This window comes from Carassius auratus, unplaced genomic scaffold, assembly GCF_003368295.1.
Source record: "Carassius auratus strain Wakin unplaced genomic scaffold, ASM336829v1 scaf_tig00030631, whole genome shotgun sequence".
NCBI lineage: Eukaryota > Metazoa > Chordata > Actinopteri > Cypriniformes > Cyprinidae > Carassius > Carassius auratus.
The window spans coordinates 35,001-50,000 of NW_020525868.1; the positions used below are offsets into that span (position 1 = coordinate 35,001).

General features: G+C 37.5%; 1 protein-coding gene across 1 annotated transcript in view; it reads left to right on the forward strand.

The window, feature by feature from the left end:
• Nucleotides 1-15,000, forward strand: part of rapgef5a (Rap guanine nucleotide exchange factor (GEF) 5a) — a 43,502-nt gene that overhangs the window by 22,390 nt on the left and 6,112 nt on the right. Inside the window, exons 9-16 of the mRNA XM_026252477.1 lie at nt 627-755; nt 5,686-5,816; nt 7,591-7,691; nt 9,462-9,540; nt 9,663-9,807; nt 12,061-12,152; nt 14,600-14,630; nt 14,725-14,803. Of these exons, the coding sequence (XP_026108262.1) occupies nt 627-755; nt 5,686-5,816; nt 7,591-7,691; nt 9,462-9,540; nt 9,663-9,807; nt 12,061-12,152; nt 14,600-14,630; nt 14,725-14,803 (787 nt within the window). The remainder of the gene's footprint in view (nt 1-626; nt 756-5,685; nt 5,817-7,590; nt 7,692-9,461; nt 9,541-9,662; nt 9,808-12,060; nt 12,153-14,599; nt 14,631-14,724; nt 14,804-15,000) is intronic.

The following is a 15,000-nucleotide window of genomic DNA, read 5'->3' on the forward strand; positions in this document are numbered from 1 at the left end:
CACTTTATGTCTTCATTTTTCAGTTTTAGTTAATTTTAGTTTAATTTTGAGTACTTTTATGCTTTTTACTTTTTTATATGACTATTTACGCTTTTTTATTTCAGTTTCAGTTTTAGTTTTTATTTATTTCCAATTAGTAATTTAATCGCTTTAGCTTAAACTTATTTCAGTTATTTTAATTTTTATTTACTTCAAGTTCAATTTACTTTTTTACTTTGTTTATAGTTAATCACAACAATAATAGTGTTTTTCTATACAAAATGCTCTGCTGGTTGCTTAGTTGTTGTTGTTTTTATTTATTTATTTTTAAACATGTTACTTTAAGTAACAAATTAATAACATGAAGTGCAAGCAAATGATAGAAACACAAAATATGATTGCGAGTAAAGCACCCAAAGTCTCTCTTGGTCTCTAAGGTGTACTGTAGATGCTGTCAATCATCTGTCTCCGCCTCTTGTGGGCGGAGCCCCACAGCCACGCCCCTCCCCCTCTGTCCCTCAAACACTCTGTCTAACAGTGTTCCAGAGGAGAGTGTCTCCTGAGAGCATGGCTGTGTGTTCTCCGTGTCTCTGGCAGTAGCTGTGATGTCGTGGGACTGTGGACTGAAGTATCTGTTCTCTCTGCAGCAGGCGGGCGTCTGTGCTCTCCGGGCTCCGGAGGACTTCTCACGGCTGGAGGTGGTCCAGCGGCTGGCCAAAGACGGATATCGCTTCCTCCAGAACCAGAACTACCGGCTCCCGGACCGCTCCGCTCAGGTAGGACGAACCTCGCTCGCACCTGAGCCTGTTGGCATGACAACAGCAGGTCAGGGGTCACATGGGGAGGTCAGGTGAGGAAGGAAACTCACTAGATATCAAACTGTTGAGGTCTTTCTAAAACAGAACCAGAGAGAGCTTTCGTACTGTTTATTTATTTACTATTATTTATTTGAATTAATTTACTAATATTTTACACAGTTATATTATTACTAGTTATATTATTATAACTTATTATTATATTTTTTATATATATTTATTTAGTTATATTATTAGTATTATTATTTACACCAGTGTATTCTTGCAGATTAGTTCTGCAAAACAAATTATTGCAATTTATTTGCAATGATGATAATAATAATGTGCTATAGTTATTATTATTATTATTATTATTATTATTAATATTACTTGCATTATTGTATTCATGCCATATTTTCCTAAATAAATAATTGCAATGTATTTTGAATTATAATACTGTGGCTGTATTATTAATATTATTATTATTATTATTATTATTTGCACTATTGAATTAATTGAATATATATTGTGCAAAAATGTAAAAGCAGAATGTTTTTGTCTTTTTTTGTTGTTCTATGTCTAACATAAAATTCTAAACGTTTCTCAAAACTTAAAGCTTAAACTTAAAGTAATTTTGCACATTATACGTGAAGTAAGTACGTCATGTTATCTGTGATTGTTTATAAAGATATTATCAGTCTCTGATGAACATATCTTGAAACAACAAAGCTTGTAACTTTAATATTAATTGATATTAATATTTATGAATTATATATATATATATATATAAAATTCTGCATAATTTGAATGAAGGAGAGAACACCGACTGCTTTGTCCTCCATGTCTCCTAATAGCGGTGCGGTTCTCCAGATCCGACTCTGTCATTGGAGTGACGTTATACATCTCATGTTTGGTTTGGACACAAGTGTTGCATGGTTTCTTTTCCCTCTTCATGAGCGTGTGTGGTTTCAGGTCTTGTGTAAACCAGGAGGATGTCTGGAGACACAGAGACTCCAGTTTAGCTCACAGAAGGTCAATTCCTGAATATGAGGTTCATTCTTACGTCTTTTTCCTAAAAAGATCTTTGTGATCAACTCATTCCCGCAGTTATGTAACAGGATTTCCTAACGGAGAGCAGTGCTTGAGCGGTGACTTTAGGTGGAGTTTGTTCGGTTCTGCTGCATTGTTTAGAGTAAAGACCGTGTCCTTTGGCTTTTACAGGATCATGGGAGTTTTCTGTGCAACTCTGGTGTAATTAAGGAAGCGCAGTACACACACACGCACACACACACACACACTATCGCTCTCTGTGCAGACACGCAGGAAGGGAACACTTTCGTGTGCTCTCGTGGTCTCTGGACTCGATCTCCACCCAGCGTGAGAAGCCACAGGTGGAGACTTAAACACACACCTGTGTCCCGCTGATCCTCCACAGCTGACATCGACTGAGCAACTAATGCAACCGCTTAACTAGTCACTCTTTCATAGAAATCTACAAGTCCTTTGCATTTGAAACATAAAAAAAGGATTTAAAGATGCAATTAAAAATAATTTGCAATGTTTTCTGTTCAGCAAGGCTGCATTTATTTAATCAGAAATACAATAGAAAATGTTACATTTTATTGCAGTTTAAAAAACTATTTTCTGTGTGAATAAATATTAACATATACTTTATTTCTGTGATGCACCGCTGTATTTTCAGCATCATTCCTCCAGTCTTCAGTGTCACATGATCTTCAGAAATCATTCAGAATCCTTCAAAAAGCATTTATTTGAAATAGAAATCTATGAAATATAACGTTAATAATATATTTTGAAACATTATATTTGCAATATCTTATAATATATTATATAGTATAAATTGTAACATTATATTATATATACATTATATTACAATGCATCCTTGCTGAATAAAATGTAAAAAAAAAAATATTCTAAATGAATAAAAATCAAACACTAAACACTCAAATCATATATTATACTGTATAATATGAGTAGATAAAAACACATTAAAGTATTACACTATTAAATATATTGCATGTAACATTTTTATTAAATTCTTAGTTTTTATAAGGATTCTTAAAGACTTTTTTTTTTTTTTGTATATATATTACATTTTTGAAAGTTATAATATAATAACATATATATATATATATATATATATATATATATATATATTATTTTTAAAAAAAAAAATTTGACTGATATTCAAAAAGATCATGTTTGGTAAAGAACAATGTAAAGATGTGAAGAAGAGTGTAGAGATCATGGGTTTGAGTCTCAGTGAATGCATGAACTGATAAAAAGCAAACCCTGAATGCTTTCAGTAGAAGAATCAGCCGAATGCATGAAAGTACTGTACGTGTCTGAGAGAGAGGAAGAAGAAAGCAGAGGTAACGTCCTGGAGACGCAGAGCTGGGTTTCCCTGCAGGAACTGGTGGATTGGAAGGTCTGATATAATCTGCTGTAGCTGCTGGTTCTGGGTGAGCGCTGAACCCTCATTATCTCTGAAATACTTCACTCTGATTGGTCAATCTCATCCTTCTGTGGTGAAATATGACAGTAAACAGTATAACTGACTTTCCTGTACATCTGTAGTCCAGCTTCATCATCACAGACATGTTTTATTTGTATTTTATGAGTGTGTCCCTGCAGATCCTGTGGGACTCGTTCAAACATTCACAATGTACCGCTTCTGTTACGTAAAGCTCTCCCGCTGCCAGCTTAAAACGGAAAAAAGCATTTCTCATCAACATTGACATTTAAATGCGAGTTGATTTTGGAAAGGCTCGAGAGAAACAGTTTGTTATCATTTGCATCGCCAACATTTTTTCCCAGAAGCCTCTGGCCCGTTGTGCGCTAATGTTCGTTTTTTTTCCCATTTATTTTTGTGGAATTGCGTAACTGGAGTAAAATCTTATTAGCGTTGCTTTTTCCAAACACATTTGCAGGGAGGAGCAGTGTACTCCATCTGATATCCGTGCTTGTTTTGGAGTGTCTTGGGAATGTTTGGGAAACACTCCGTGTTTGTTCCGGTTTGAGTAATTTGTGGTCAGACTGGAAGTATTTTTGGAATCTTCAGGAGTTTTTTTTGGAATTCTGATTGCGGTGAGGTAACAGTGAATTCCGAGGAGGTCGTGTCCTTCGTTAGGAGGTCAGAGGTCATGTTTGTGTCTGTCTGGATGCAGATAATCCATCTGTTTCCCGTCCTGGGGGTCTGGTGATTGAGAGATGACTCCTGCGGCGTCCCAGCATCCTTTGCTCCGCAGGCAGCAGACTCTCGACTGAAGGTCGTTCAGCGATGGAGGAGAGTTTGGGCTGCTGATGGATGTTGTATATTTTAGTGAAGTGGTTCCAGAACATTTTGTCCAGGGTTTGGAAGCCTGTGGGGGTCCGAGCGTCGATAGTCACACACGGCTCATTTCTTACGTTTCAGTGGGTTTGGATTGCATCACATGCTTGATGCTTGGAATACAGTACAGTATTTGAAGGACTTGTTCTGTGTTTAGAAAGGATAATAATGTTTAGTTTACATCACAGATGCCGAAACTACTGAAGCTGGTAAAACCTGTTAGGAATAGGAAACAAGAAACACAAAATATTTTATTTATGAAAACAGTAGCTGAAAATGATTAAATCATTGTGTGAGGTAAAAACGTATTTGCATGAGTCTTTTATTTAGTTAAAATAACGTGCGCTGATAAAACGTGCCGCTTGATTCAATAGCAGAATGATTATGTGATTCTCCATCATGTCACAGAGCAGGTTTTACAGTCTCTGAAGTATCTGCACCTGCAGGTCACATTAAAACTGGGATGTGAGCCGGATCTCAAACACAAAGCCTTCTGATGCCACGGATCTGCGTCTTTCTTTTGTGCAGCAAACCGCTGTGCATCTGAATGAGTGTCGTGATCCTCACCTGTGTGTGTGTGTGTGTGTGTGAGACGTCTCAGATATTCCTAATCCCTTTCCTGGCTTTTATCTTCTTCAAACACGTCTGAGACACACACAAACACGTCAGGTGTGTGTCTGAAACACTGCTCGGAGCATCAGCAAACACTGACTGAGTTGCCTTTCATTCATTATAAATACAAAGATCATTTAGTACGAACTGTTTTGAAGTTCATTTGTTTTGTGAAGTTTGATTTCGGGGAAATATATTTTTGCAGCATTTTTGTGTTTGGCAGGATTGAGTTTCTGAGTGTAATGACTCTCATTTCTCTCTAATGGCGTGCTGCTAGATTGAAACTGAAAGTGAGAGTTTGAGTGTGACAGAAATGCATGTGGAAACTTGTCGGGAAAACACGCTGTGATATATTGCATGCAAGCCTGATTGGGTTTGATTGCACCCTGTTTTTCCCAATAGAAGAAGTTTTTGTGTAGTTTGCAACTGAAAAAAAATCTTTTTAATGAAAGAATCAAAAGTTTGCCATATTCCAATCAATATTTTATTGTCTTTTTTCTATACTGTTTTAAAATCGTTCAGAATTAATGGACCATTAATTTATGAATTATTCATGAATGTTTAATTCTATTGAGTTGAATATTGTATCAGTTGATTCAGTTCACATAGTCTGTATGAAAGGTGACAAAATGTGTTTTTTTTTTTTTTTAGAAATTAGTAAGATATATCTTGTGTGTAATTATGTTGAATGTTGAATTTTAAGTAACTATTAGTATTCACATTCTTAATATTTGCCCTAGTTTTTCTTGCCATATTCATGAGTATTATTCATTATTGATGAATGACTCGTTCTTTTGAGTTGATTCAGTTGATTCAGTTCACATAGCCAGTCTAAATGACAGAGTGTTCACTTGATTGAATTAATTGATCAGTGTGTGTTTCAGTAAGATTGAAGGCGTTGTGTTTGCTGTGATGGGTGAGTGATTCGGGTGTGTGTCGTTCTCTCAGGCGCAGGGCGAGGGCGTCGTACGAGTCTGTCTGAAGGAGCGGGGTCAAGACGTGCTGGTTCTCCAGAGAGTCCCATCAGATCCAGCGTCTCCACAAACGGCTGGAGTCAAAGACGAGGACAGCGATAAGAGGTGAGGCCACGCCCCTTTATATAGCCCCTCCTCTTTGTTTACATGTTCTTAAGCTCCGCCCCTCCTCCAATCAATCTCTCTTTCTCTCAAGTTTAAGTCCAAGTTGCTTTATTGGCATGACATTTATGTTACAGTATTGCCGAAGCATTTCAGATGTGTAAAATATACTGTATTTTACACATCTGAAATGCTTCGGCAATACTGTAACATAAATGTCATGCCAATAAAGCAACTTGGACTTAAACTTGAGAGAAAGAGAGAGTAATAAAGGAGACAATTTTTACATGAGAGAAAATAAATAAATAAATGCAATTTATTATTTATTTATTTATCCTTTATTTAGCCAGGAAAAAAATCCCATTGAGATATAATAATCTCTTCTTCCAGGGAGACCTGGTCAAAAACAGCAGCACACATAGTTTCAGACAAATAAATAATCAAAACACAAACAATCCAACAAATAAAAAATAGATCGAAGTTCAAGAAAAGCATTTACAACACTCTTTAAATGTAGAATACAGAATACATTTAAAAGTGCTCAAAGATGGCAAAGACTCTAATTTCAATACATTTTGTAGGTCGTTCCAAACCCTAGGGGCATAAAAAGAAAAAGCATGCTTTCCAAATTCAGTGAATACTCTTGGGACTTTTAAACAAAGATGCAGCTGCGATCTGGTACAGTACCATTAGTATAAAAAGTTAAAAAGTTTGTAATGTAAGATGGTAATTTACCAAGGAGTGCCTTTGCAATAAATACATACATGTGTAAATGTCTCCTATGATACAAAGAGGACCATGATAAAGATTCATACAAAATACAATGATGCGTACGGTATTCTGCACCACATACAAAACGTAACGCTGCATGATAGACAGAGTCCAATTTCCTTAGTACAGAGGAAGCTGCATGCATGTAAACAAGATCACCATAGTCAATTATTGTTAAAAAAGTACTCTCAACCAGCTTCTTTCGGGCCTCATAGGGAAAACAATTTTTAAAACGATAGAAAAACCCTAGTTTTGATTTAAGCTTCTTCAGCAATTGATCAATGTGAACATTAAATGCTAATTTTTCATCTAGCCATATACCTAAATATTTATAAATTCCTCCTTTTTCTTTCTTTCAGTTGTTTGATTGATAAGTACTTTGCCAATTTGATGGTTCTATTTAGGGCTGAATAACACTGGAGTTTGGTATGGAGGTCAGATATGTTTATCATAATTATATTTCAGATTGTTGTCGATTTCTTTCTGAATGTTAGGCTTGTGGGTGGAGTCCAGCTCAGCTTCTCTCTCTTTCTCTTGAACACATTCCTGGCGTTGTCTTCCTCATTACAGCTTGAGCGGGAACCGCTGAAACTTGTGTGTGCATGTAAACACGACTTCTTCTTTGGTGTTGGTGTGTTCTGCTGCATCAGCCGTGTTTGTCAGGTTGGTGTGAGTTTATCCAGCACCCCGGGATCGGACCCCTGCGCTGGGCATGACGCGGCACACAGCTGTCTGCAATGGATCCGCACACCTTCCTCAGACACACACCTGTCACACTTGTGCAGGCAGAAGAGGATGACTATGATGAGGAAGACTGGGAGAACTGCATTAGTCCGGAGGATGAGGATGAAATGCCCACATTTGACATTCCTCATTTTCGTTACATTGACGAGGATGAGGATGAGGATGATGGTTATGTTGTTAACAGCGGCTCCTGCTGGACGTGTTCCTCCTCTGAGGACGATTACCTGTTATCCGACTCTTCCTCTTCTGCTGTGTCCCGCAGGTATGTGGTGGTGTCCGGGACGCCCCAGAAGATCCTGGAGCACCTGCTGAGTGACCTGCGTCTGGACGAGCTGCAGGGGGCGACGGAGAGCAAAGAGACGGGTGAGTGTCGTGTCAGAACAGTTTTAACGCCGACAGCGTTTCTGTTGCTTTCTGTTGTGTGGAGTTTGTGCCTCCAGGTGTCTTGACAAGATGACTTCTGAGGATGTTTTTGAAGTTGTGCATGCAAGATCTATTGGTTACAGCTTGTTTTATTTTGTTTTTTTATTAAAGCATAATTATTCATGAGTGTGTTTGCACAATGTGTGTTTGATTCCTGAAGCTCATATGAGGAGATTTAGTCAATGCAATGCAATATCTAATTCAACATTCGTCTCTTACTATGCATTTAGTTTGCATTTACCCGAGGTTTTAGTGCTTGCATTGAATAACGCTGTGAGATGATGCGAGGTGAGGAGGAAGACACACAGAAACAGAGAAAAGCAAGCAGATAATGACTTGTTCTGTGTGCATGTGTGTGTTTAATGTATGGGTGTAACTCAATGATCCTTGTGTTTTGTATAACACACCCACAGGCCATAAATTAGCCCCGCAGTGCAGTGCATCCTGGGTAATTACCGGTGTGTTGGCAGCTGTGTTTAGCATTAAAACGTGCCTCATGCCAACAAAAGGAGAGAAAGACTTCTTGTGTTTTGTTAAAGGCCAGCAGTCTCACTGTTTCTCATTAGACACTACTGATATTACTCTCATGTGTTTAAGTGCTGAATGCATGAGCAGTGCAGGACTGATGTAAATGTCTGAATAACTGAAGTCAGTGTTAGTGTTCAGACGTGCGTCGGTGTTCACTGATAAGTGTTCAGAAGACTCTCTATTGTGTGTGAGAAATCGTCTCGTGATGCTGGTTCAGGAGGAACCCCGGCTGTTCAGAGAAGCCCAAGGTATTTTTAGAAGAAAGAGGTGTAGATTAAATCATTAGGACTTTAAAAGAGACTGGCTTCTGCTTCGGTGGGTGCTGCAGAATGACTGTAGATACCCCCCAAAAAACTCCTGAGAAACCTTTAGTGGTGTTAGCTACAAAACACATCATCTACAGTAAATGAAACGCATTTTTAAATGTTTTGCAAACCACTTAAAAAATTTATTGCTAGTCAGATTGCATATATTTTTTAGGATTTTGTATATTTTCTCAAAATATAAAACGTCATATAATTTGTTAGTTTTTATTTCTACTGTTGAATTTATTTTAATTTATTTGTCAGTGATAACTTTAGTAATTTTTTTTTTTACATTTTTACATTTCTAGTAAAATGTATATATATATATATAAATATATATATATATATATATATATATATATATATATATATAAAACTATAGAGTAATATATATTAAAAATATAACTTTATATATATATATATATATATATATATATATATATATATATATATATATATACTTAAAATGTATAAATTATAATATTTAAAAATATTTGTCAAAATACTAGTACTTTCTTTTTATATGTATATAGTAATTATAATAAATATTAAATATTTGTAATTTCTAGTTTGGAGTGAGATTATCTGTGAGTGAGTTTTACTAATGACATTTAGGAGCTGATTTGCATATTCAGATGTTTTAGTCTTTTATTTATGTTTAGTCTTATTTGTTGTTATTTGGAAATCTGGACTCTCTTCCTGAACAATAAACACAGTTATGTGCCAAAGTTGAGTTCCTGTTCCTGTTTAAATCAGTAATAGTGATGCTCGCTTGATCAAACAGCTCTAACGAGCCCGGCGTTCATTAAAGCTCTCATTAAACATGTCTGGCAGGAGAGTGAACGTCTGATGAATTGTGTGTGATGTTTTCTTGCAGAAATGCTCCTGGATGACTTCCTGCTGACGTATCTGGTGTTCATGTCCACCAGTGAGCTCTGCCAGGCGCTGCTGGGACAATATCCTTCAGATCGCTCCAAACCTCTTGTGTGTGTGTGTGTGTGTGTGTGTGTGTGTGTGTGCGTGTGTGTGTGTGTGTGTGTGTGTGTGTGTGTGTTGTTGGTCTTTAACTGGATCTCACCTACTGTACGAAGCGCTGTCGGGGGAAGGAGGAGGGGAAGGAGGCCCTCTACAGGAAGAGGAAGGTACTGCACCTGGTGTCTCAGTGGAGCACGCTGTACAAGGACTTCCTGCGAGAGGAGGAGAACGTCAAGCCCTTCATGAAGGTCAGAACGCTTACATTAGATCTGATGTATAACACACAGCTATTCTAATGTCTCTCTGTCTGCTGCTGCTGCTGCTGGGTTGTTTTTAATAGCCATCATCTCATGTGTGCTTTCAAAAGAGGGTTATGATTTCTAGAAAGTAACATGTGCAATCACAGTACAGTAGTTTCATATAAGCAAATCTATGTAAAATGATCACATATAACAAAATATTTATAAAAAAAATGTATATATTTTTACATTTATTGAATATTTGGTAACACTTTAGGGACCTGTTTCTCAGTAATAACTAGTTTCTTATTAGCATGCCTATTAATAATAAAATATTGTCAAACATTAGTACTTATAAAACACATATTCTGCTTGACCAAGCAGAAATTTGGGGGTTATTAAATCATAGTTAATGGTTTGTTAATAGTGACCTTAAAATAAAGTGTGACCCAATATTTTGGGTAAAAATCATATTTAATATATGTATATTATTTTATTATTTAAAAAAAAAAATTGTTCAGGACTGTCACTGGAATTGATATATTATTGTAATATTTCTATGTTTTTTTATTCAAGACTATTATTATTTTTATATTATTTTTTGAATATTTTTTGTAACTATTTGACTTCAAGACTGTCAGGCTTTTACATAATATTTATTCAAAATATAAAAATAATATATTATATCTATATTCTATTTAAATATTTTTTTAACTACAATTATTGAAGGCTGTCAGTATTTTACACAATATTTACTCAAAATTAAATAATATATATATATAGAGAGAGAGAGAGATTTTGAAATAGTAACAAGCTAGCACAGTTGTGTAGCCCGGCCCACAGTGAAATCTCATTGGTCCAGAACCCTCTTCCCCAGCTGCATGTTAACATCAGAAGTGTTCTGATTGGCTGAGACTGTGTTAAACTCGTGCTTCTCCTCAGGGCTCGTCTCAGTCTCATGTCACGACTTGAGCTGGTTTTAATGGTTTCTCTGATTTTCTCTCTTCTGCTCGCTGCTGAAGGCCACATGCAGATCAACACTAGAAACAGTTTCAGCCGAAGCCTCATTAAAAGTGTGTGTTTGTGTAGCTGTGTGTAGGTGTTTATGATGTGAATATACATGTGTTTCACAGATTTCAGTCTGTCATCTTCACAAGATCACACAAATGCACATCTTGTTCCTACCTGCCTTTGTCCCACCCACACACACTTGTGCAGTGTTTCCATGACAACGGTCGTGTCATCACAGTGACGAGGCTGTTTCACGGTCGCCTGTATCATTAAACGCAGCGTTTCCAAGGTGATGGTTGCCTGGTAACAAGCAGAATGGGGGCGTGGGGGGGGGGGTGTTAATGGGTTCATTCAGATTCCATCAAGCGCTACAGTGCCCCTGAGAACAGTGTGTGTCTGTCTGTGTGTGTGTGTGTGTGTGTGGTCGCTGTTTTACAACACTGACACGGTAAAAGTACACTGTTCCCTCACTTTGTTAGTGTTCTGACAGTGTCCTCCATGCACTGAGGGAATGTACACTATTATAAGGTACATCTCCAGTGCATGCTGGGTAATAAATTGCCTCTTGACTACCCAGTGTGCATGCAAGGTCAAAACTCACACAGTCTCTCACACACACATTCAGTCGGCATCCAGCTGTGTTTTCGTTCAGAATTCTGCCTTTATAGAGACAGATAAAAAAAATGGTCAAGTAAAATAAAATGTTAAACACAAAAAAACATTGTATTTTTAACTACACACTAGCATGAATAATCATGAGTCAGTAGAGTTCATGAAGCTTGTAGATTCAGTGAAGGATTCATCAGACTCGCAGTGTTTTTATTGTTAAGGATAATAAAACTAAAAGATGATTGTTGATTGAAATAAATGTTTCAAAATTAAATTAAATTAAATTAAATTAAAAAATATGAAATGTTGCCTTACAACTAAAATGAGATGAAGTACTAAAATTACTATTTTTTAGATTTTTCAAATGATAGATCTGGATTTTTATATATATATATATATAATATGTATATTTTTTACGTGTGCAGTGCCGAAATATAGAGATATATTCAAATCCTTATTTTGATTTATTTTATTACTTAATAAAATAATATAAAATAACATGATTTTGACAGTTCTGCTGCCACAGTCTGGCTTGTGCCATATTCATCTAAATGGGAAAAGCTACTGATTCCAGTTATCGTGAAATGCCAAATATCTACAGATCAGTCAGCCGCTAATATAAATGCCTCTTCTTCTGTGCAGACGCTGTATCGATATGTGCTGGAAGACGTGTATGAGTTCCCCTCGCTGGAGAAGGACCTGAAGGAGTTCCAGAAACTACTGCGACGAAGACAGTGAGTCGCAAACACGTTTGCATTTTTAATTTCAAGGGGTCATATGATGCGATATCATGTTTTCCTTTCTCTTTGGAGTGTTACATGAATAGATAAGAACCCTATAGTTGCAAAGACTAAATTCTCAAACCCAAAGAGATACTCTTTATCTAAGTTAAGTCTCATCCACGCCCTCCTAAAATGGCTCATTTAAACACGCCCCCACATGTCTACATCACTGTGTGTGAAAATTTGCATAATAACGCCCAAATGTTCAAGCAAAGAAAGAAGGCATAACTTTTATTCTTGCTGTAGTATTGTTGCTGACGTCATGTCGTGGAGATGCTGTGTGTTTTCAAATATGTCAAGGGGCGTAACATTTCTGTCACACACTTGAGGCATTCGGCCAATCACAACGCACTGGATAGCTGGCCAATCAGAGCACACATCGCATTTCATGATATGATTCTTTAGGGACTTAATGAAAAGTCTATAATAACATACTTCGGTCAAAATTTCTCAATGGTAGTATAAAACAGCAGCCTAAACATCTCTGTTCACAGCAACCCATTTCGGAGCATGTCCCTTTAAATGCTAATGAGCCCTGCTGACCCCGCCCCCTCTTCTGTGGGGTGACAAGCCGTTCTCATTTAGCCACAGAACTTGCTAACTAGCATGTTATTAGGAAAGGTGATTAGCAAAGTTTCATTTAAAAACCCTAAGATCACTTCTTCTGGAGGTGAAGCTGGATCACAAACTATTTTCGTGTACATAGACTCATGTAGGTCGATCGGGGTGCATTCCTTTCAGAAACAAACGTAATCCACAGCGTCTTCAGCGGCTCAGATGCAGTGTTCATTATTAGATCCAACAACAACAGAACACCTCAGTCACTGAGGAGTCATTCTCGTCTACATCTGCTCCGGCGGTGAAACCATAGTGGACTGATGACAGCTCACTCAGGGCGGGGCTAAGGTTAAACGCTGCTGTCAGTCAACAATCGTGGGAGGGGCCTGTCTGTCTGACATCACACAGAAAGGAATCTGAGAACGACTCGATCTGAGAAAGAGGTTATCATTTATAGGGATAAAAAAAAAAACACTAGGTGGATTTTATCATTGTAGGGTAGATGTGTACACTGCCAACACACATTTATGTTCAAACAACACGTAAAAGTGAATTTTGCATCCGAGGACCCCTTTAACAGGATTTCTCTATTTGAGGAGTATAACAGAGCAAGATGAGCGTTCACGTCTCTCCTCAGGGTTTGGCAGACAGACGCTCGTTATCCGTCTAAATGAGCTGACACACTCCGCAGGTGTAATTATGAGCTGTAATTAGTGTGTGTGATCTCTGCTGATGTCAAGAACGGCCGTCCATCAGCTGTTTCTCCTAGAAAACAATGACACATGACTCGAGTCTCCAGTAATCTCACTTGTGTCTCCTCTGGAGGATCTTAATGGGTTTAATAATGGCTCAAATTGTGCTCAGATTGGAATAAAATAGACAGAGATTAACTCAAATGTTTCTCATCAAGTCTCACATTTTTATCTGGATAGCAGTGAGATTAAATTGAGGATTGAGTCGAGAGCATTTCTCCTGAGAAAAAGACACCAGTAGTCTCTCATGTGTCTCATGTAAAGTTTCAAAAGAGATCTCAACGTCTCAAACTTTGCTTAGATTTGCAGATAAAACGCAGATATCTCAGAATAAGCTCTAACGTTTTTCATCAAGGTCATTTGACATTTTTTATTGTCTTAAACTGTGCTCAGTTTGATCAAAATCTGCAACCAGAACAGAAATATCAATATGACCTCGAACATTTCTCCTCAAGTAATGTCTCAATTGTTTCTCCTGGACAGAAATGGAGACTTTTTCTTGAGTCTTCTGCTTTTGTATCTGAGAAAAAGACCTCAGTAATCTCATTTGTCTTCTCCAGTGATTCACAAACATCTCAACTATGTCTCAAAGTGTGCTCAGATTTGCCACAATACCAAAACCTGCCACCAAAAGTCAGAAATCTCAAACACTTCTCATTACTTTCTCCCAGAACCATCCTGAGTTGTATAGCTCTACAGCTCTTACTGTATAACAACAGCCATCTGCTTTCATTTCTTCTAATGAACTTAAGAGAAACATCTGAGATGATCATTTAAAGACTGAGAACTGAGTCTCTTCTGAGCCAAATCACTGGCATTTGTCACGGGTAAAGAACGAAGGTGACATCTGATCCTCCTCAGAAAGGTTTTGTGTTTAAGCACTCGTTTATCCTGCTAAAGTCAGACTCGTCGCTGTCTATCCGCTCCTGTTAGTTGGAGCTGCGCTCTTCTGATGGATGGATGCAGAGTCAGTCTGTGTCTGTCTGGACAGATGTTAAATCAGACGTCTCTCGCTGCATCTGTCAGACTCACATCGAGAGCGTTTCGTCATGTGTCTCTAACGGCTTTCTCTCTCTTTCTTCCCTTCAGTACGATGGACGACTATTCTCCACACCAAAAGGTGAGAGAAACTGTGGAAACCAGGAAGAATTTACCCAAAACTGAACATTTCGTGAAATTGTTAAAAAACACTGAACTGTTGTTTGTTCTTCCAGAGTAAAGCGCTGTACCAGCAGCTGAGTCTGAAGGAGAACTGTGTTCCTCTCCGAGCGTCTCCAGTCGAGAGCAAAGACGGTAATACTGCTGTCTTCTCATGTCTGGGTTCTTCTGGGGTATTTTCTGTGTGACGTACACTGATGTGGTCTGTTGACATGTGCAAACAAATTAGAAATCAAAGCTGAGCTGGAGCTAACAGAAGCACTGCTGAAAACTAAACTGAAAATTACTAAATCACTGATTATACTTCTACTATGTTTGAACATATCAGGACA